We start from the raw sequence: 24,051 nt of genomic DNA, 5'->3' as shown, positions 1-24,051 counted from the left end.
TGCACATGGTCACAGACATGCTGGCAGGCAGAGCACCCAAACACATACAATTATTTAGAAAAGGATAAGAGATAAATAAAAAGGAAACATTCATGGACCTAAACAGCATTTCTACAGACCTATCATGGCTTGACTATCCCAATTTATCTCTTTGGTTGCACTTCCTCTAAGGCTTGCTGATATTTAAACTTGGAGTTTGGGGAAACCTGTGTAGAATAAGGCAATTTCCAGAACCTTCCCTCATCTTTCCCAGCCAGCTTCTATTTTACATGTAAACTGGTATGAGCTTTTTATAGTGAAGCGTCTGTCATTATTGCTGATGAGATTTTTAATCAATATATTTAAAGAAATCAAGGTCTGGATGGCCTCTTCCGAGCAAACCTGAAGGCACAGCAGGTAGACAAAAGGTAAGTGTGCCTGTCCATCCTGGATGGCGTGTGCTGCAGACTGCTTGCTTTGCTGCTTCAGACAGTGGGGGTGGTGGTGGGGAGCTGCATCCTCTGGCAGACAAACACACTAGCAGATGGGCTAGCTCTCCAGCATTGTACATTTAGTTCAGACATAATTGCCCGGAAGGATCTCTGCTCTTCCATTCAATGAGAGCAAATGAGCAATTCATAGAAAATGTTTATTGTTTCTGACCTTTCAAGATAGCACACGGTTTCACTCCAACATGCAGTTTTTATTGCAATTCTTTTTGTTTCCAGAGCCCAGAGTCTTGAAAGTCTCATCTCTACGAACTCCCAGATGGACAGAGATGGCAAAGGGTAAGAGCCGGTCAAGGAGGGCCACTGTGGGTGACTCTTTGACTGCCTTGTGTGGTCAGCAGGAGGCCGCCTTCTCTGGCCAGGGTCAGGTGTTCTGGTGGCACAGACTCAGAGAAGGGTCAGAGAAGACTGGGTACCTCATACTGGCTCTGCAACCATCATGAATGTCAGTGATCTAGTCAAGAGCCTTAACTTCCTCATCTCGTAAGGAGAAGAGTGTGATCTCCACACCCCCTTTAATATTAAAAACGAAAGAAACCCAACTTCTTACTATAGGAAGCTTATGGACTAAGTATACTGACTACAAGGTGTTTTGGTTCTGGGAATGGAGCCTCTTGACAATGAAGCCCTTAGAATGTAGAAGACACTTCTTAGATGGGATCTTGGTCATACTTCATATGTTTATCTTTTCATGGGTATTTGTAAATGTCCTAATGCTGAAAGACACTGAAAATTTTTATACCGGGTTAATTAGTGATTGAAAACTACACTAGTAGCTTTTGAGAGGTGAATTTGCAACCTTAGACTGACAATGACAAACTAGAAAAGTGGCTTTTCATTACGGATATTATCTCACATTGAAAGAAATAAAACGTCTGACAGTCTTATTAAATAAAATTTCTCAGCAGTCAAGAACGACAAAGGTTAAGGATTCATGAGATTTCTCCCACTTCTCCCCAGACTGGTCACTTACTTTGCATTTGGTTAGACATTAAACCTGCTTTTGTAAGATGACAAGTGTTTCTGTTGTCACATTTATCTTTCAAAGCCATTTATCTGCGCCAGTGTGTGCACAGAACTTGGGTTTTCCAAGCCAATCCCATCAGATACCAGGTCAGCGTTCTGATCCAGAACACGCAGCAAAGCGTCTATGATGGGAAGTGCTCCCAGTAACCGTCACATGGGCATGCTGGTGCACCGTAGGCGACTTCCTGCAAACGGAGAATGCAGGTGGAGAGTAGTGAGGAGATTTGCCGTGTCAATTTGTGTCTTAGAGGAGAAAATGAGATTTCAGATATTGTAAAACAAGAAGTGGAGAGAGCTCTGAAAGCACAGTGGCCAACAGGAAAAGCACGGTGACACTTACCAGTCATGGTGTGGACTGTGAAGGGGGGAGGGCAATGGTTTGTAATGTGGGGTAGCTTGATGACACCTGACCCGAAACAGGTGTAAGTGACCCTGCAGGCGTAGGAGGGACAAAGTCCTCATCTTTGTCCTTACTCTCTCATCCTACAGTGAAGGATCTTAGTAATTTTATCACAGCGAAATCAGAGATGAAAATGTCAGTGTGCAGCAGTTGGTCAGTCGTGTAGTCTTAGGGGCTTGGCTTTCAGTTCTTTGTTGTTCTAAGAGAAGGTCTTGCCATGTAGCCTTAGTTAGTCTCAAACACACAGTCCTCCTGCGTCAGCCTTTCAGGTGCTTGGACTACAGTAAGGGACAACCAGCAGCCTCTAACAACCGTTAGATTTTTGTATATTAAAGTCTCATTCTACGTGATCAGTTTGTGCAACGTACTAAAGTCAGCACAGTTATTTCCACTCTTCAAGGCGATGTTAGACCAATCAGGACACTCAAGAAACTTCTATGGGACCATGCAGGACACTCCAGAAACTTCTCCAAGTCCTCAAAAAAAGTGTTGAACAATTAATTGAATTATACCTAGTATGAATGAATTTTTGTGCTTAAATAGGGCAAAATCTCCATGCACACGTTAAACTTAGCCTCCCTCTAACTACCCCTGGGAAGAAAAAGCTGAGGCCTGGTGGTAAAATTTGCTTTCAAGTTAATTCAGTTGTAACTGAGTAATGGTTAATATCTTGATATTGAGGTGCCTCGTGGACATTTCATGCCTCTCAAGTTAGGTATTTGTAAGATTTTCATTCCTGCTGTGAGAAACCCACAGCTGTCCTAAGAGATGCTGAACATGGCACCGAGTTTCTCTCTCATACACTTTCTTTCCTCAACCCCAATGCTCTAAAGAAATCAAGCCTTCGGGAGTCTTAAGAAAATCAGTCAAAGGACGGACAAGGAGAAAGGGTAAGTAAAGCACCTTTAATTGGTGGTAGTCTTTTTTTTTTTTTTTTGGTTAGCCTTTAACACCTTGTCAGACTTTGGGTTTTATAGTTATTTTCTGCTACAGATGAACTCTTGCGATCCAGAAATAGTGGGTCAAAGGAATGCAATCCATGCCATTCCTAAAGGGTGGCCGTGTAAATTCTCTACCAAATCTCTCATTCTATCTTTTCTTTTTTTTTTTTTTTGTTTTTATGAGACAGGGTTTTTGGATGCTGTCATTCCAGCCCGGCCTCGAACTCACAGAGATCCGCCTGCCTCTGCCTCCCGAGTGCTGGGATTAAAGGCGTGTGCCACCACCGCCCGGCAAATATTTTATTTATTATGTATACAGTGTTCTACCTGCATGTATGCCTGCAGGCCAGAAGAGAGCACTAGATCTCATCATAGATGGTTGTGAGCCACCATATGGTTGCTGGGAATTGAACTCAGGACCTCTGGAAGAACAGTCAGTGTTCTTAACCTCTGAGCCATCTCTCCAACCCTATCTTTTCTTAAATAATAAAAACATCTATCAGTTTTTAATGTGAATCAAGACATGTAAAGGAAAAATTGCAAAATGAGAGACATGATGCAGACTGGTTTAAACCAAGTACCTCTGTGGAAATTAATTAAGAAGCTGGAAAATGGGGGAGGGAGAAACATAGCTGAGCCAGTAAAATACCTACTGTGCAAGCATGTGGCCATGAGTTCAGATCCCCTTCACTCCTGTGAAGGCCTGGTAAATGGGGGACACCAGAAACACAGCGCTTAGGGAGCAGGAGACAGGGGGATGCCTGGAGCTTGCTGAGAAACCAGTCTAATTGAATCTGTGACTTCCAGGTTCAGTGAGAGATGTAAGGTAGAAAGAAATAGAGTAATACACTTATTGTTGACCTCTGGGACTCACATGCACACAGTCACACACATGTACACATAAACATACATGAACACGTGAATACAAGCACAGACCACATATATAAACACACAAAGGTGAGCCAAGGATGATTAAAGCAAGGTCTTTCTGTCCAGTTGTTTGTAGAAACATCTGACACCACTTTCGGGCACCTTGTCATTAACACAGAGTTATTATTGAGATGAAACACCATGGCCAAAACAGTCTGGGGAGGGAAGGGTTTATTTAGTTTACATTTCCACAGCACTGTTCACCATTGAAGGAAGTCAGGACAGGAACTCAGACATGGCAGGAACCTGGAGCAGGAACTGATGCAGAGGCCCTGGAAGGGAGCTGTTTACTGGCTTGCTTCTCATGGCTTGCTTAGACCGCTTTTTTATAGAATCCAGGGCCATGAGCCCAGGGATGGCAACACCCACAATGGGTTTGCACCACCCACCATGAGCTGGGCCCTCCCCCATCAACCACTAAGAAAATGCTCTACAGGCTTATGTACAACCCCATCTTATGGAGGCATTTTCTCATTGAGGTTCCCTCTTCTCAGGTGACTGTAGCTTGTGTCAAGTTGACATAAAACTAGCCAGTTCAATGGTTTTCAGAGACTATTGCATGTAATCTGACATAATTTTTAATGGAAAATGCATACAATGTATTTTGATCACTGGTTCCTCCCCTATTTCCCCCCAGATTCTTCCCACCTCCTTACCCAATTCAATGCCTTTCTTTCTTTAGAAAAACAAAAACAGTGAATCAGAAAAAAACAACAATGAAAAGCACAGGAAAACACACACACACACACACACACACACGCATGCACGCACGCACATACGCACACAATCTATGAAAACAAAATCTAAAACCATAATGTACAAAGGAATTCTAATACACCATCGGGTTCATTTTGTGTTGGTCATCTACTGCTAGGAACTGAGTCTACTTAAGTGAGGTTTATATGCCCAGTGACACTCCATTGGAGAAAACGTTTCCTTAGCAATCTGTTGTTGATTAGGAATAGCTTCTTGGATAGAGATGGAAGAGAGTCTACTACTTCTCCTTCTCAGTGATGGGACACCATCTGACTTGTTGCTGTGTAGACTGTGCACACTCGGCCAGTCTATGTGAAGTGATATGTGTGTCAATGTTCCTGAATGGCAGACATGGTTTCCTTAGTGTTGACATAAGTTTTAATGACTTTTTTTGCCCCCTACGAAGCCAAGACCTCAGACCAGTTACCAAAATGAACACCACAGCAGATAAAAACAGCAGAAGGTGAGAACCTCTTGGCAGTCTCTTTAGTCTCAGGCTTCTCTTGGCTTAACTGGTGACCTCCTCACTGGTGTGGAGGAAATCACAGCTTTGAATATGTCTTCTCTGTTGGCTTCAACGGACGCTGTAACGATACGCGACACACAATTACTGAAAGTAACGCTAAGTATTTTATGTAGAAAATTACTCACAAGTTACCAAACCCAGAGAAGCCCAGCAGATCTCAGCTAGCGACTGGACCGGAAGCCGAACTCCAGGAAAAGAGAGCGAGACTTCCTGTGCGCTGTCTTTTATGCCTTCCCCCGTAACGCCCATAGCCATGCCCAAAAGTGGGCTTGGCTAGTGACGTAGTTCCGCCTACGTATGTATACGTCTTCACGTCCAGCCGTATACGTCTTTAGTCCTGCCTAAAGTGGGTGTGGTTAGCGGTGTGGTAAACCGCCCTTTTATTACCTCATCTGTATGCGCATCTAGTAAGTCACATGTTTAATGGCGGCATAGACTTAGTAAGTCACATGTTTAATGGCGGCATCAGACTTCCTCCTACAATTCCCTTTTAGTCTAAAAAAGGACAACTAACTTGTGTCCATGAACAAAATGTATCAAACATCTATTCTATCTAAACCTAAACTTATCTTAAAGAAACACCCAAATATGAACACCTCCTTCCAATCCCAACTCTAAAATAATTGAAAACTAACACTAACAGGTGTAATCTTATAATATCAATAGTAGGGAGAGGGGCGTGGAATTCTCAAAACTACTTCCTGCTGAGATGGGACGATGATAATCTCATGGGGACCTGTGAAAAGAAAATGTTAGTATAACAAAATCTGGGTAGATCAGACAGTCTCAGTATGGCAGGAGATGCTTGATTGAAGTTCCTGACTGGGGTTCTAGTGTTGATTGAAGCTCTTATCTTGAAGCTCTGGTCAGATTGTAGAAGATGTGCTATTTCCGTTCCTTGGTCTGGAGTTGTGTCGAGTGATGTAGTTTCAAGCCAGTTTCAGGATAGTGCTTGTCAGGTGGAGTCAATGATGTGGGGCAGTTCAGATGCCTCCAGTCGAATCAGGTGAAGTCAAGGAAGTGGATCCTCATTCTCTTTCGGAAGCAGTTCAAGATTGCTGTCAGGAAATCCCTTGTTCTCTGGAAAACCCAAACATTAATGTTAACAAAGAAATATTTTAACTTTCATATGTATGCATACAGAAGAGGTGACAATAGGGAAGATGGAAAACCTGGAGGAAATTAGACTGTTCAGAAAAAGAAATCCATAGATAACAGTCCCTCATTTTATTTCTTCTGTCTTATATCAATGGCTCTTTGATATAATACAGAAATTCTGAATTGTATTTAAATAATATGCTTGGGTTTAGAGTAGGAGAGCCAATCCAACTCCAAAGCCAGCTTCAGTTAAATGAATGGGAACAGAGGTATGTGAAGAAATAAAGATAAAAGGATACTATGAAAAAGCAATATAGAGAGATTTAGACTTTGATACCACACAGTGTGTGTTTGATGGTCCTCAGGGTAGCTATTTATTCTTCTACAGGAATCCATATGTCCAGTATTCTTTGCTGAGTTTACCTGTGAATACAAAAACAAAGCACTTCTCTTTCCTTTTAGGAGGTCACTTTACCCATTGTGGACTATGAATTTGTAGATGGGCTGTTATCTTCCTCCTCCTGAGATGTTTTCTGTTCTGATCGAATTTTAATTAATTTTGATGGAACCCAAACCTTTTCTTCTCCTGTGGAAACAAAAGCATAACCCCTTCCCCAACGTAACACATATCCTGGTTTCCAGACTGAGGTCATAACATCCTTAAAATACACCGGTTGGTTCAGTTCAGAAGTCTTCTCTGTAGTCCAGTGTCTTTCTGCTGCAGTTTGTCCTTTTTCATCAGCATTAAGAAAATTCAACGTTAGTAAAGCATTGTGTAACCTGTGTCTAGGTGTCTTTGTTTTCCCTGGCTGTTTATGAAGCATCTCTTTTAAGGTTCGGTTAGACCTTTCAATTATCGCTTGTCCTGTGGGATTGTAAGGTATACCAGTTACATGTTTTATATTATAATATTTGAAGAATTGTTCCAATTTACTGGAGACATATGCTGGACCATTGTCAGTTTTTATTGTTTTAGGTATACCCATAACAGCCATCACCTCTAAGAGGTGTGTAATAACAGAATCAGCTTTTTCAGAGCTGAGGGCAGTAGCCCATTGGAAGCCTGAGAACGTGTCTATAGTATGGTGTACATATTTCAAACTGCCAAATTCTGGGAAGTGAAATACATCCATTTGCAAAAGTTCATTTCTGTGAACACCTTTAGGATTACAACCTGCTGGTAATGGAGTTTGAGTGTACAATGAGCAACTGGGACAATTTCTTACTATTTCTTTGGCTTGTTGCCAGGTGATAGAAAAATCCTTCTTTAAACCTTTGCTGTTAACATGGTGTTTCTTATGAAATTCTGAAGCTTCCAACACATGACCTACTAATAAACGATCAATTTCATCATTGCCTTGTGCCAGAGGACCTGGCAGACCTGTATGGGATCTGATGTGTGTTATATATATAGGATGAGTCCTGTTTCTGATGATTTCCTGCAATTGTAAAAACAATGAGGTTAATTCTGTATTATCAGGAACAAATTCTGCAGTCTCAATGTGCAGGACATCTCTTTCTGCATACTGAGAATCCGTGACTATATTGAGAGGCTCTGTAAAGTCTTTAAGTACCATGAGAATGGCATATAACTCTGCCTTTTGTACGGAGTTGTAAGGGCTTTGAACTACTTTACTTATTTTTCCTGATTTATACCCTGCTTTACCTGATTTGTTTGCATCCGTGTAGAAGGTAAGAACTCCAGAAATAGGTGTTTGCCTCACGATACGTGGAAGGATCCAAATTGTTTTCTTTATGAATTTGATTCTCTCTGTTTTGGGATAGTTATTACTAATACTTCCCAAAAAGTCACTGCAAGCTATTTGCCAATACTCATTATCCTTCCATAAGGAGGAAATTTCCTCATTCGTTAACGGTACAATAATTTCAGCTGGGTCTTTCCCAGTCAGTTGACGAAGCCTTAATTTACCTTTTAATATCAAATCAGATATCTTTTCTATATATGTTTTCAATTTTTTATTTTGTTTATGTGGCAGAAATACCCATTCTAGAATGATGTCGTCCCTCTGCATTAATATTCCTGAGGGGTATTCTCTAGATGGTAAAATAACCAGAATACAGTCCAGATTTGGATCCACACGGTCCACATGTGCTTCTAATATTCTCTTTTCTACCCATTCTAATTCTTTTTCAGCCTCAGCTGATAGTACTCGTGGGCTGTTTAGGTCTTTATCTCCTTTTAAAGCCATTTTCAGGTGTTTTAAATCATGCCCTTCTACACCAATAATCGTCTGTAATTGAGAGATTTCTCCTAATAGTTTTTGAAGATCATTAAGAGTCTGGTAACGATCTCTTCTGATCTGTACTTTCTGTGGTCTAATTTTCTGAGCATCTATTTTATAACCTAAATAGTTAATAGAATCTCCTCTTTGTATTTTTTCTGGGGCAATTTGTAATCCCCAGCGAGGCAAAATTTCCTTTACTGCCTCAAACATCTTTTCCAAAGTATCCTTATTTGAATCAGACAATAATATGTCATCCATATAATGATATATTAACGAATGTGGAAATTTTTTACGAATTATTTCTAGAGGTTTATTCACAAAATATTGACACAAAGTTGGACTGTTTAACATACCTTGAGGTAGTACCTTCCACTGGAATCTCTGTACCGGACGGGAATTATTATAGGTAGGTACTGTGAAGGCGAACTTTTCTCTGTCGTTTTCTTGTAGCGGTATGGTGAAGAAACAATCTTTTAAGTCTATAACTATAATTGGCCAATCCTTAGGAATTAGAGAAGGTAACGGCATCCCAGGTTGTAGAGACCCCATAGGCTGAATTACCTTGTTGATGGCTCTAAGATCAGTAACCATTCTCCACTTACCAGACTTCTTCTTGACAACAAAAACAGGCGAATTCCACGCACTAGTTGATTCCTCAATGTGTCCAGCATCTAGCTGTTCCTGAACTAACTTCTCCAAAGCCTCTAACTTCTCAGATGTCATAGGCCATTGACTCACCCAGACGGGTTCATCTGTCAGCCATTTTAATGGTAGAGCTTTTGGTTGCTCTGTAGGTTTGGCACTAGCATCTTGCTTCTGCACAGCCTGTACATTTGGCATCTGTTTTCTGTACTGTCTTACTATATTCTTACTACCACTAAGAGCTTGTCTATAATTCCTAGCTGATACAGGAGGAATTTTAATCTGCGTATTCCATTGCTGGAGTAGATCACGACCCCAGAGGTTTATAGCAATATCTGCAACATATGGCTTTAACCTTCCTCTCTGTCCTTCTGGCCCAATAAAGTCAATCCATCTAACGCTCTGTTTAACTTCAGATAGGGTTCCAATCCCTAAGAATTGAACATTAACCTCTTTTAAAGCCCAGTTTTGTGGCCAGGACTGCTGATTAAGGATAGTGACGTCACTTCCGGTGTCCAGTAATCCGTAAATCACCCTATTATTTACCTTAACCGGAAGTTTGGGTCTATGATATTGTATAGAAGTTTGCCAAAATATATGTTTTGTATCTCCTCCTGATGTAATTGATTCATCCTCTGGAGCTAATGTATTATCCAGTGCCGTATTATTTACAATGGGCAGTGGATCTTCTAATTGTCCTGGGAGAGGCTGTCCTCCACTGTCACTGGGAATGACCGGATAATCTTCCTTTTCTAATTGTCCTGGGAGAGGCTGTCCTCCATTGTCACTGGGAATGACCAGATAATCTTCCTTTTCGGGGCTCCATTGAGCCCCGGAAGCCCGTTTCCCTGCTGTAAAGATCTACCTTGTCTGTCTATTGTGGAATAGCATTCATCAGTCCAATGGCACCCCTTCCCACACCTCCTGCAAAGACCAGGAGGCTTAGGCCTTCTGTTTGATGCATTCCTGGTAAAAGCATTATTTCTAGGAATGCGTTGTCTACAGTTCCTACTAAGATGTCCTATTCTACCACAGTTAAAGCATGTTGGATCTTTACACCTATTTAAATTCTTTGAGATTGCCTTCCCTACCCATGCCTCTATATCATCACAGGTAGGGTATTTGGCATCCTGGTGCCTCCTCAAGCCTGTAGAAATAGCTTCACCTACCCAAGCTCCTGTATCCTGACTTTTACATTCCAGGTTCGCTGTATGCAGAACCCATTCCTCCAATGGCGCTGATCTTATTTTTAATGGCCAAATTACCTGCCTGCATTGAGGATTCGCGTTCTCATACGCCAAAGATTCTATAAGGAGACGCCTGGATTCTGGGTTCGCTACCTGTACCTCTACTGCTCTGGATAATCTCTCTAAAAATTCAGTGAACCTTTCCCTTGGGCCCTGTAATACCTTGGTGTAGGGTTGCATTATCTCTCCTGTTTCACAAACCTTATCCAAGGCATTTAAAGCAACTGTACGGCACAAAGACAACATGTGCTCGTCATATGCAGATTGAACCTGCGTGTCAGCATAAGGACCCTCCCCAAGAATCTTGTCTTGGGGTACTTCCTGACCGTTCTGTAATTCCTGAATTTCTATTGCTTTTGCTTCTTGCCTCCATAAAGCTCTCCATTGAATTTGGCAAGAATTTTCGAGCACTGCAGAGGCTAATTGGGCCCAGTCTTTTGGGGTTACTTTATTTACAGTAGCCCATGAGGTTAGGAGCTCTCTGACAAAGGGAGAATGAAGACCATACATGACAATGGCCTCCTTAATATTTTTTAGATCCTTCATCTGTATAGGCTCCCAGTGGTAAGCAATGGGACCATTTGATTGTTTTTTCGTTGCTGGTTTTTCTGATACAGATACTGGAAAAACCATAGGGGAATGCATAGCAACCTTAGGGAAATCATTCCGGCATTTGAGAAGCTTTGGGAAACTCCTGTCCTGACCTGTTGCCTGTATTTCTGATTCTGAAGTATCAGATTGAGCGTCTTCTAAATCCTGCAGTCTATTCATCATTGTTTCTCTGACCTCTTGAAGTTCTTGGGACAAATGATTTTCTAAGGATGTCATGGAATCTTTCATTTTTTTACATTCATCATTTACATGTGATTCCAAATTTCTAATATTCTCATCCTTAGCAAGTACCTCAATAGCATGTAAACTGCCTTCTACAAATGATATTCTATCAGTTAGTTTACCATTGCTCTCAGACATGGAACAATTCTTTTCTGCTAGCATTTCAATTTTATGTTCCAGTCTTTGTAATTTGCTAGTGAAATCATCAAACATGGAACCGTGTTTGTCGTTAAATGTTTCCACATTATGTTCCAATTTTTCAATTCTATCTATGGAACACATTTTTCCTGAAAATAATTCAATTTTGTGTTCCGTCTCTTTAAACCTGTTCGTCAGACCTACATTATCATTTTTAATATCCTGAATATTTTCTACCAACCCTTTCTTACTCTCCTGCAATGAATTTTGCATTTCCTGAATCCTTTGTATTAAGATTTCAAAACTATCCTGCGATGACTGTATGACCTGTATAAGTTTATTCCTATTTTTGAGCCATTTCATTAACAAAATTATATTGATTATGAAGCTAATAATCACCATCATGGGTAGGAAGCACCTTTCAGGTAGGTCCTCAACCCTTTCTAAAATCCCATCCATACAAAAACCAAGAAAATTCTTAACATCCTGCATCATAGTGTTAGCTGTTGACATTGTATAAAGCAGTTACATTTGTTACCAATGGAGTAATTCAGGCCGAAATCAACAGGCTGCCAGCGAAAGAGCACGTGGCCGGAGTCAGCTGGCCGCCAGTAAAACAGCACGTGGCCGCGAGAGAAACCTTGGAATACCTAACCTTACCGGCAGGTAGAAGGTGCTGGTTCCTGGCGGCAGTAATCGTGCCTTGCCGAGCGAAGTGGTGAGGAACTTAGCGAAAGGAGAGTCCACGTGTGCCTGGTCAGGCCGAGAGAAGCGCCTGGGTCCCGATTCCAATCCCGCTCCGACACCAAATTGTTGGCTTCAACGGACGCTGTAACGATACGCGACACACAATTACTGAAAGTAACGCTAAGTATTTTATGTAGAAAATTACTCACAAGTTACCAAACCCAGAGAAGCCCAGCAGATCTCAGCTAGCGACTGGACTGGAAGCCGAACTCCAGGAAAAGAGAGCGAGACTTCCTGTGCGCTGTCTTTTATGCCTTCCCCCCGTAACGCCCATAGCCATGCCCAAAAGTGGGCTTGGCTAGTGACGTAGTTCCGCCTACGTATGTATACGTCTTCACGTCCAGCCGTATACGTCTTTAGTCCTGCCTAAAGTGGGTGTGGTTAGCGGTGTGGTAAACCGCCCTTTTATTACCTCATCTGTATGCGCATCTAGTAAGTCACATGTTTAATGGCGGCATAGACTCAGTAAGTCACATGTTTAATGGCGGCATCAGACTTCCTCCTACATTCTCTCTTTTGTATCTTACTTCTGCAGCCTTCTTTTTTTTTTATTAATATTTTTTATTTTCCATTTTAAATTTAGATAAGAAACAAGGTTGCTTCACAAGTCAGTACGAGGTCCCTCTCCCTTTCCCTCCCCTCCTCCCGTGCCCTCCCCGCATCCCCCCCCCCGTTATCCCCTCATTCCCCCAGGGAGGGTGAGGCCCTCCATGGGGGTGTCCATAGTCTCTGCAGCCTTCTTAAGTACGTTGAAGAATGTATTGTTATTACATTGAAATTTGCACTTATGTATAGCATGAAAAAATCTTGGAGATTTTTTTATATTACTTGGTTACTTTTGAACTAAAATGTATTTGATATCAGTATAATAATTTTCACAGAAAGCTTGAATTAATCACTATAGAAATGCTAAATGCTCACCGGGTAGTGGTGGCGCATGCCTTTAATCCCAGCACTCGGGAGGCAGAGGCAGGTGGATCTCTGTGAGTTCGAGGCTGGGCTGGACCGATAGCCTCCAAAACAATACAGAGAAACCCTGTCTCGAAAAACCAAAAAAAAAAAAAAAAAAAAAAAAAAAAAAGAAATGCTAAATGCTGAATGGGTGATAAACATCTAATTCTATGGAAATGTCATAAAACTAATCCAACCATTCTTTTCGTAAGAAGTAGAGATCTTGATAATGTTTTGAAGATCGACCCCAAAGGACATGAAAATACCTCTGGGTAAGTCTCACCAATGTCCCTAATTCTGTTTTCTAAATAATAACCAGAAGGCAAATGATTTGACTTTCTAGCTTTATGGCCAATAAGGTGGGAGATGTGGCCATTCTTCCTTGTCTTCCACTAATATATTTATTTTACAGTAATTGTCTCAACATCTAAGACTGAGTAACTTTTCTTTTTGATTTGGGGCATTGATTTCTTTTTAAGGATTGATGAGAGAGTAGAATTCTTTATCTAGAGAATGTAGCTTTCTCATAGTTTTCAAAGTACATTCACAGAATGACATAGACAGCCAAGCCAGCCTTGACTAAGATTCTCACAGGTCACCTTCTCTAAGGATGGTTTCAGCCACAGCCTAGACAAGGCTGGGTCAGTACCTAAATGGGAGTAAGGACTCACTGCTGTATCACCTGTCCAGAACTATGATGCCTTTGGTACCCAGTGCCTACATCTACCATCCCCCGCTGTCCACTTTGAGCATAGCTTATGTGCCTCTTGATTTTTAACGGGGCAGCCTGTAGACCCAGTAAGAAGAGAGCCTTTATGTTCCCTACTAGGTAATGAGTTTTGGTTTTTAAATCTTGCTCTTTGTAACTAATAATAATTTATTCTGAGGCAAAAGATATTTAAAAGGTTTTGACATGGGCATGATTTATAGGGTTATATGAGGGCACGCTTTTTAGTATTTTTAATTTTGTTATACCATTATGTTGTCATCATTATTTTCTTATTATCAAAAAACAAAGAGATTGCATCAATTTGTTGAATGGTAATTTGTATTCAGTCTGTTTCTAGTGAATAACTTCATCTACCTTACCTTGCTTCGAAATGGCTGATTAGACGGAGCCTAACTAGACGGATCTGCACACTTAGTTCAGGAAGAAGTGTCCCTGTGCTCATATTATGAGAACAGAGCAGATGTACACGTGTGTGTGTGTGTGTGTGTGTGTGTGTGTGTATGTGTGTGTGTTGTTAGCAAAGGAACAACCTGAAATGACCTTCAGCTTGAGATAGAAAACAACTGTCATTTTCATTTAGAACTTTAGATGTTCACACTGGTACAGAGAACTTTTGCATGTATTGCTTCTTAATATCTGAGCTGTTATTCATTTGATTAGTGCTTTATTTTAGTGACATTCATTAGACCTCATTTCCTTTTCTAAAGCAAACAAGACGTCGATGGATTGATTAAAGTGAATCCTGAAACACATAAAAATATGAAGAGGTAATGTGTCTACAGCTTCTGTTTGCTAGGCATCTACACATCAAAATACTAGTGTTCATGCTTGGGACAGTGGGTTGAAGCCCAAGCAGCTCATTTGTTTTCTCAAACACATTTTATTAAGCAGTTTGACAGGAGTGACATTGATGGCATTTGTTACCTGGTAACTTTGAGAAATTACAAGACAGTTTTGAATAAGCCTTTCAGCTATATTATTTCACTTCGGATTAGTGTGTATGTGTATGGATAGTGTGTGAAGTCTATGTGTCAGAATTAGATCTATAAAAGGGTGTGAGTGAGTGTATTAGTAGAGGTATGCATGATAGCACATGCGTATGTAAGAGCAGAGTATATATGGATGTGTGCGTGTACATGTGTGTGTGTGTGTGTGTGTGTGTGTTTGCAGGTCAGTGCACACGTGTGTATGTGCATGTGAACTGTGTTTTCAAATGGAACTTGTTGCCATGTAGCTGAAAATGGTGTATCAAATACTTTCATGAACTCTTTTCCACTTAGTTAACTCAGCACATGATATTATTTGTTGATTCTGAAATGTGTCACCAATGCCCCAGAGGCCATGCAGGCAGAGCAAAGCTCAGCTAGCTAAAAGCTGTTGCACACACTGCCAAGCTGCCCTGCTTTTGGCTGTGCGGCACAGTCAGAGGCACAACCACCCAGTGAATTTGGCAAAACAACTAAATCTTGCATCCTTGTTGAGAAAAACAAAAGAAAACATTGGTCTCTGACTCTTTAAGTGGTTCAGGAAGATAACTGAGGTATTAATGTGAACAGGGACTCTGAAAACCGCATTTCAAACTCAGCTTCTGACTGACTATGTCACTGACCCTGTTTAATGAATGTCTTAAGTTACTTTTCTATCGCTGTGATAAAGACCACTCCTTACAGTTTAATATCACAGCCCATCTCTAACGGAAGTCATAAGAGGGCAGGAAACTTGAGGCAGAACTGGTGCAGAGGCCATGAGGAAGTTACTTACTGGCTTGCTCCTCGGGACTTGGTCAGTAAGCTTTCTTATACCATCCAGGACCTCCCCCCACACCCATGGGTGGCATTACTTGCTTATGTGGAAGGTGCACCCACATAAAAAATCAATCAAGAAAACACAACAAATGTTTGATCAAAGGCAAATTTTATAGGGACATTCTTCTCAATTGAGGTTCCCTCTTCCAAAATGACTCCAGCATGCGTCAAGTTGACTTAAAACTAGCCAGTATCTACCTCATCTACCAAAGAGGATTCATAGAACTCTTGTGCTCAGACATATTAGATAAAAACAATGAGTGAAAAGTCAGTGTTTGGAAAACATTCAGATTAATTACATTTTCATAATGGTCTAGACAGTCTTCATACATTTAGTTCATCTTGACATCTAAAATTATTTTCCTACTTAATATTTATTGGAACACTTCAAACTGTGACCTATTATTGTTTGTATATTGAAATGGATATGCATGCACATGATTAGATATATATGTATATGCATATGTTTTAGAGGCTTGCTTACATTTGTTTGTTCCTATATAAGCACATGGGTATGCTTACAAGTGGGGATATGTGCCTGTGTAGTATACAGGTTGACATGTACATAAATGTGTGCATGTATTGTATTTTGTACAAGTGAATTATTGCACATATGAAAATAGTGGTTGAGTGTTCATGTGTGTATGTATACATGAATGTATGTATACATGGATGTATGTGTGTATGTGTGTGAACACATGTAAAATGTGTGTCCATATTTGTATGTGTGTGCTTTCTATGAGGTTTTAAGGATAGTACTTTCAATTTACTTTTTACATAACGAGACTCTGTGGATATTTTAAATATATAGTTAGGGGCTCTGTCAATAACAAGTATGAGAACCTGAGTTCAATCCTCAGAATCCTTGAAAAACCGAGGCATTTCAACAGGGTCCTGTAATTCCAGTCCTAGGATGGTAGAGACAGGAGGATCACTGGGCATAACTTCTCAGCTAGTCTTAACCAAATCAATGTACTCTACATTCAATATGAAGCCTTTTTCTCTAAACAGTCACATGAAGAGTGATATAAGAAAACACAAGATATCAACCTTCGGCATGTACACACACACACACACACACACACACAGACACATATGTGGGGAGAAAGATATATATATATATATATAGATCTCTCTCTATATATATATATATAAAGATACATATAGATATATAGAGAAAGAGAGAGAGTGAGAGCGAGAGATAGAGAGGGAGATAGATGATAGATGATAGATGATAGATAGATAGATAGATAGATAGATAGATAGATAGATAGATAACAAGCTTTAAGCTTTCACTGTTTTTCCATCTTGGGTGGAATAAAATTATAATGATCAGAGACAGCCTTTTGCTTTTCAATGTGTCCCATCAAATAAATCTTTTATAGTTCAAGTGTATTCTTGCATTAAGGCATTTACACATGCTGTTCCTATTGTCTGGATTACTGTCACCATACTGTCTTCCTTTCAAACAGAGGCCATTTTTGACTATTAAATATGATGTAGTTACACACTCTCCCCCATTTATCCTCAGTACCACAAATACCAAATACTAAGTTTAAAGCACAGCATATATTGTTAGCCGAAAAATTGTGCCACTCACTTAGATGTTTGTCTTTGCTCTGCTTTTCCCCAGCTTGGAATGGAAACCTCAAGTAGGCTAATTCTGTGTCTGTTAGATCATCCGTCTTTGCCATTTGTGGACCACAAGAATATATAAGTACTGACGATATATACACTATGAGGCAACGATTCACCCAGTTAAACTTCAAATAGCATTTTGTTATAATAATTAGATTACTACATTAATTAGTTTTTTCTTTATTGACTTCATGCAATAATAATTTAAATAAACCTATACAGTTATAGGGCTCATTTAATGTTTAAAGAGACTGAAGTCTACATTATCCAATGAGAGCAAACTCCTCAACCAACTTCCCAAAGAAAGGGCTTATGGTGCTTGCTGCCCTGTTATTTATTTGAACACTAAAATCATTCAGTTGTTACCTGGGATTTTCCCCTAGGACCATGTAATTCAAATCCCAGGGGCTTTGTTTAGGTCAATAACAGCAAAGGTTAATCTGAGTACAGCAGTTGCTTCTGTGGGGTTAATCGTTTCATTATTGTCATAATGAAGCTCCACATATTTTCTTTGCTGTCTTTAGTCTGAATATCATCTTGAGACATCTGGATCAAGCAAAAAGAAAAAAAAACTTGGGTCAACATCTGGTGGCTTCTAAACACTGTATCTTTGATGTTGTGTAAATGAAACCTCAGAGACATCTTGGTGGGGTCATCAAGTGTGGAGAGAGAGTGGTGACGCTGGCTTCTGAGGGGGCTCTACTCACCATGTGGTACTCTCTGTAGATCAGAGAGTACTTGCTGGTGAGATGTATGTGAGGAGCGCATGCATGTGCAGCAAGAGAAGCCTCATCCCAGGGAGATCAGAAGCAACCGTGGAGTTAAGGCCAACAGTAAAGTGCTCAAGTGTTTTCAGCAACTGCGGAGTTCGTAGTTCAGCATTTCAGAGGTCTGTAGACCTTAGTTTTCTTATTGTTTGTTCCCAAAACAAGTGGGAACAATGTGTCATTCTGATGGGTACTAAATTCCAGGAGTAGATACCAGGTTGTGTATAGTGTATTTTAAACAAATTGGTTTATTTACCCTAATGCAGTTTTGTAATAGGAAACTTACCAAAAATATCAACAAAATGTAGATTTTAAAAAAGTTTGTTTTAAGCCAGGCGGTGGTGGTCCACCCCTTTAATCCCAACAGTTGGGAGACAGAGGCAGGCAGATCTCTGTGAGTTTGAGGCCAGCCTGGTTTACAAAGCTACACAGAGAAACCCTGTCTCTAAACACCAAAATAAATAAATAAAGTTTGATTTACATATGTTGGAGGTTGCTACAAAGAGAGAATGTTTTCTGGAATGCTTTATGAGACAAGTATATGGTCTAATTAAAAAAATGTTTTGTATACTTGGAAGTGGTTAATAGGGTACCATTAGATGCAGAGATTTAGTGAAGTTTTAGAAATAGCCAAATGTCTGAAAGATTAAAATATTATCTCACCAAGTCTCACACATATACATATACATACATACACACACACACACACACACACACACACACATATATATATACACACATATACATACCCCTCCATCCCTGCACAAACACCTTTAACTCTTTGGCATGATCTCAATGAGTGTTTATACGGTTTCTGAGATGTAATGAATAGTTTCATTCTACTAGTTGAAAAATCTACCATTAACCATTCTTTTTTTTTCCCTCAATGTTTTAAAGGGGCCAGAGCCTTGAGAATCTGATCAGAGTCAGCCCGGAAGTGAACAGGAGTCATCAAGGGTGAGAGAATTATGTCTTTTCTCTCTTCTTTCCCATATCAATATGTAACACTTATGAACAGAAGAGCTGGGATTCTTGGACCCAGAAAGTCTGGAGCTCATTGCTTCTGAGACGGGGTCCCGAGCAGGTCCATGACACTGAGCAGCAGCTGGCCAGTCACAGCATGGCATTCCTGTGCTTCACCTGTCACAGGAAGCAGAGAGCAGAAAGGACCAAGGGGAATAATGGCTCTAAGATTCCTTTTAAACAAAAGTGCTGTAAATGGAAATTATTACCAAAACGCCATTGAGTTGGGGCTGTAGGATCAGCATGGCTGTTTCTGGAGACAGGATACGTTTTTTGGCAAACCATTGCTTTGTTCCAAAATAAGCTCATGAAAAACAATCTCAACCATGCGCCAATGCTGGGATTTGTTTTCAGAATGAGTGGGAAAGGAAGCCAGTCTGTCACTGAAGCCAGGGTACCACAGATGTGTTCAAAGGTTGAAGCTTTGCTCCTTAAGCTGAAGATTTAGACCAGTATTGATTTCTATCAAAACTTAACCCTAACATTTATTTTGAGGGCCTATAGATTCATAGGATTCAAGGCAAAACGGCCAGTTGGTTTAATTCCATTTTTTATTGAATGGATTTTGTTTGGTTTGTCTGTTTAAAGTGCCAAAGATCTTAATAATTACATTGAGGTAAATTTGGCAACAGGAAAAGGTTTTCAAGGGTAAGATTTAGTATGGGCCCCTTTCTGTTTCATCTCCATTTCAAGCTGGTCATTGTTTACAAGTTTAAGGAAATAGCTAAATTGACTGATTCCAACTGAAGTGATGACTCCACCACCTCATATCTGAGACACTAGAGCTTTTGTCAGGTGATTTCCAGCACAGTGAAGGTGCCTGCGAACATTTAGGTTCAAGTTGTTTTTCAATAAATACAGGAAACATTGTTTTTGATTGGCTCCTTTTAATGGAAGTATGGTGCAGAAAAGGGGAGAACCTGGTAGGCTACAACCCCCAGATGTGAGTCTGGGTGTCATCTTGGACTCCTCAGGACTGGTCAGTTTTTTGGGGCTTTGACTTTGTCATTAGCTGAGGAGCCGGAGCTGTCTGTTGTGTCCATGGGACACTTTCAATCCAAGCCCATTACTAAATTTCAAAGTGACTGGGGTCAAGATTTTAGTAAATATTTTGCAATAAAATATCTATCAGTTTAAACAAATCATTTCAACCATCCTTTGTAATGTAATTAATAAGGTTCTTCTCTATTTTTAAGGGGTCAAAATCTTGACAATTTCATCAAAGCTGTGCTCACAACCAACAGAGCTAACCAAGGGTAAGGTTTAGGAAACTTTTATCTCTCCTTTTTTTTTTATCCATTTCACTCTTAAAAATCAGAGAAATACTATATACTGCCTAGAGACATTCCTTAGAGGGAATGCGAAAACAAAAACAGGTATGTCGTCACCCCACAGTCTGAAACTGAAGCCCCTACATAGGCTTCCCTGGCTATGGGCTGTGGTGGGAGACAGGGATTCCTTGAAATATAGGGGTGAACTCATTCCAGTGTAGCATATGTAGTCCATGCTCGGTGCTTAAAGTAAATTGGAATCCCATGGGGTAAGACAGCATCCTAAAAGGATTTTTTAAAACAAAGCAGCTGAAATAAAAGTCTGCAGATGACAAAAGGTTTTCCCGTCTTCTTCCTCCATTTATTCCCTTTCTTCTTTTTGCTAAAACCCAGCCAATTCTAAAGTTAGAAAGTCTGTGTGCGTGTGTGTGTGTGCGCGAGTGTGTGTGTGTGTGTGCGAGTGTGTGTGTGTCCTCCCCTGCGTGTGAATCTATGTGTGAGAATTCTAAAGTTAGAAAGTCTGTGTGTGTGTGTGTGTGTGTGTGTGTGTGTGTGTGTGTGTGTGTGTGTCCTCTCCTGCATGCGAATCTATATGTGGGGGCTGATTAATGTATTGTGTGTGTGTCAAAGTCAAAGGTTGACACAGTGTGTCTTCTCCAGCTCTTTTCACCTTCTACTGCAGCTCACAAATTAGCCTAGTCCAGCTAGGACTCAGCACAGCTAGCTAGCCAGCACACTCTGGTAACCTCTGCCTGTGCTCTCGCCTGCCTAGCATCTTAATGGGTCCTAGAAATCCAAATTACAGTCTTTATGGTTGTGTACCAAGTGCTGCCCACTGACCCGTGTCCCTAGCCTAAGAGTCCATTTTTAAAAAATCACATTCGATTCATTGAAAAGTAAAAATGATATTTGTATTTCATATAGAAAGAAATTTCCTTATAACATACCATGTCAAATCAACAAAGAAACATAACCAAACCATACACATACATTGCTATGTCGGCTTGAATTGAGTTAGACCTGAATGGTGCGTAGAGAGAGGCCTTCTTCCCAGCTGTTTCCTGTTTCTGAGAATAGGGGTGCTCTGTTTTACTACAGTGCGAACAACTGTAACAAACAACAAAGACCACACCAGAAGTCCACAGCAGCTTTTCTCAAAGGTCTAAGTAGCAGATAGATCAGATGTGAGAGGTCAAAATAATTTCTCACTTAACTACATAATCCTCTTACTACTGTGAAAGCAAATAGAAAACACCTTGTGACTAAATGGGAGTGTCTGTGTCCTAGTAAATCTTTATTATAAAACCAGTATGTAGGAGGAACTTATCCTGGCGGCCTTGATCAGATACTCCCTAGCCTAGATAGTTTGTCTTTGGAGGGGAGAGGTCATTCAGTTCATCGTGCGGTTGAAGCAACTTCTCAAACACAGCCAGCTGCCCCATTCTGTGAACATGGTTTCATCTTAGTGAGACTAAGATGGAGACGTTCATCCTGTGTCTCAACCTTTAGTGTTGAGTTGTCCTGAGATTCTCATAACTCAAGTAAGGATAAACTCTCTTGCCAGACGCTGAATTTAGAAACCAAGTGATTACTTTACAGTAACGTTAGAGTCCAGCACGCGTCGAATGGCCGTTCTTACTGTAAAGAAACCCACTGTGATGTGTAGACTCTGTGTCTGGTTCACTTTTGGTATGGGACTTTTTTATTTGCAAATCGTGTATAATAAAGTTTATTTAAAAAGAGGATTCAAGTCATGCTGGTGTTTTAAATAGCCAAATACAAATTTGATTTGGTAGCAAGGTTGAGAAGTATAAAGTGATTGCTCTTAGTTGACCTTGTCAGATATTACAATGCATTATTTTCAGGAACTAAGACCTGGGCACTCTTATCAAAGTGACCTCCTCAGCAAACAAACAAAAAATCCTACAATTTATGTAAATGGAGCAGGATTATTTGGTTAAAGATATTTCAAAGGAGGTGATAAAAAAATGAGAACATGATTTGCTGATCTGTAAAATACTAGACAGGGTTTTTCTTTTATTATTGCTTCCATTTATTTCACTATAATATTGTTAAAGATGATAATGCTGATACTAATTCTGTATAATTACTACTTGAGCAATTCCCTGTGACACAATAATCACATAAGTAGGTTAATATTGCAAATTCTTAGTTAATAAGTTATTAATGTATAAAAATGAATAAACTGAAAATATCAGTTTCCTGCTTTCTCATAATTACTGGATTAATATTTAAATGACTTATGAGAAAACTGGCAATATAACAGGTTTATAGTTAATTAGAATATTTTTGCATGACATTGAACATACTTCTCTTCTTGAGAAATTGAGATTGTTTATAAATTGGAATAACTCCAAGCTATCACTCATAAAGCTGTTGTGAGAATAATATTGGTATGGAATATGCAGATGGAAGGAGCTACTGAGAACATGATGGGGAAGAAGGATGTTCAGGGAGAGAACACAGGGTTCACGATACGTTTGTTCAGGGTTCAAATGGGGTTCACTTTCAGCATTTCTTGGGGATCTAGCTCCAGGAAGTGTCTTAATCCTTATGAAACTCTTTATAAGGGTTGGTACTGGCTACCCCTTTACTCTTAGAGTTCAAGCTTAAGGTAGGAGACGTTAGAGTTCAAGACCAGCCTGCTGTTCTACAAAGGAAGTAGGGAGACCCTGTCTGAAAACAAAACAAAATCCAAAAGTAATTAATGATCTGAGATAGACACTGGGTTTATTCTATGTTCCCATCACACACACACACACACACACACACACACACACACACACACACACACGTTTCTTTTTTTTGTTGTTTTTTTTCGAGACAGGGTTTCTCTGTATTGTTTTGGAGACTGCCCTGGAACTCGCTTTGTAGACCAGGCTGGCCTTGAACTCACAGAGATCCGCCTGCCTCTGCCTCCCGAGTGCTGGGATTAAAGGCGTGCGCCACCAACGCCTCACACACACGTTTCTTACTGACTTTGACTCTTCCTTTTACTTTGTTTTAGCAATCGACATGGTCTTGATGAACTTATTAATACAAGCCCCAAAGCTGTCAAAACTACTGCTGGGTAAGGAAAATATTACATTTTGTTTTCTTCTTAACTAAACATAATATGAATATAAATACCATAATCGTTTTATCGGGAAATGGAATGAAATTATTGAAATATCATCACTATTTTTATATGTACCTGGAAATTCACATGTTAATTTCAGTATTATGACATAGCAAAATGCAGGCAGGTGAACACTGTACATAGTGGGGCCTTCTCCTAGGCTTAAGTAAAATAATAGATGGGTCAACCAAGAAGGGGAGGCAGGGACATAGCTGAGCCAGAAGCTGGTACATTCTGTTTGGTTTGTAAAGTATTAACGTTAAGGTTTTGTTTCTGAAGTTAAAATTTATTAATGATAGCTGTGTGGTTAAACCAAGATGCCTCATTTGATATATCATTAGTAGTAAGTGCATTTACTCTTTGTGAAAGAGTTTGCTGGGGAAACAGTATAAAGTTTAGGAGGCTCATTGTTCTTTACAGGGCTTGAGCTAACAAAACATATATGAACTTAAATTTAATAACTCTTTATTTTGTTTCTCCAAGATAAATATACTTTTGTATAAATAAAGTCTTAGGAATGTTTTCATAATTTCCATTTCAAAGTCATAAAACCTTACGGATGGGATGGAGGAAACATGGGAAATCCTAACTCAGTTGATGGAAACAACTTTGAAAACCACTGTTGCAGCTGAATCTGCTTTGTAGAAGAGGGAATAAGGACTCAGAGAGGTCAAGCGACTTGTCCGGGGTCACAGAGAAAATTAAGGG

General features: G+C 40.0%; 1 protein-coding gene across 12 annotated transcripts in view; it reads left to right on the top strand.

The window, feature by feature from the left end:
- Nucleotides 1-24,051, top strand: part of Scel (sciellin) — a 120,081-nt gene that overhangs the window by 69,359 nt on the left and 26,671 nt on the right. For 3 of the 12 annotated variants that reach the window (XM_040750321.1, XM_040750165.1, XM_040750200.1), the window contains exons 13-21: nt 348-407; nt 708-767; nt 2,748-2,804; nt 4,948-5,004; nt 13,183-13,242; nt 14,408-14,467; nt 18,808-18,867; nt 20,130-20,189; nt 23,233-23,295. In XM_040750321.1, the coding sequence (XP_040606255.1) occupies nt 348-407; nt 708-767; nt 2,748-2,804; nt 4,948-5,004; nt 13,183-13,242; nt 14,408-14,467; nt 18,808-18,867; nt 20,130-20,189; nt 23,233-23,295 (537 nt within the window). The remainder of the gene's footprint in view (nt 1-347; nt 408-707; nt 768-2,747; nt 2,805-4,947; nt 5,005-13,182; nt 13,243-14,407; nt 14,468-18,807; nt 18,868-20,129; nt 20,190-23,232; nt 23,296-24,051) is intronic. The other 9 variants (XM_040750237.1, XM_040750290.1, XM_040750241.1 and 6 more) reach the window with 9 other exon arrangements.

The sequence above is a fragment of the Mesocricetus auratus genome, unplaced genomic scaffold (genome assembly GCF_017639785.1).
Source record: "Mesocricetus auratus isolate SY011 unplaced genomic scaffold, BCM_Maur_2.0 Super-Scaffold_2245, whole genome shotgun sequence".
In the NCBI taxonomy this organism is placed as follows: Eukaryota; Metazoa; Chordata; class Mammalia; order Rodentia; family Cricetidae; genus Mesocricetus; species Mesocricetus auratus.
This window is presented reverse-complemented; position numbering and strand designations above follow the sequence as displayed.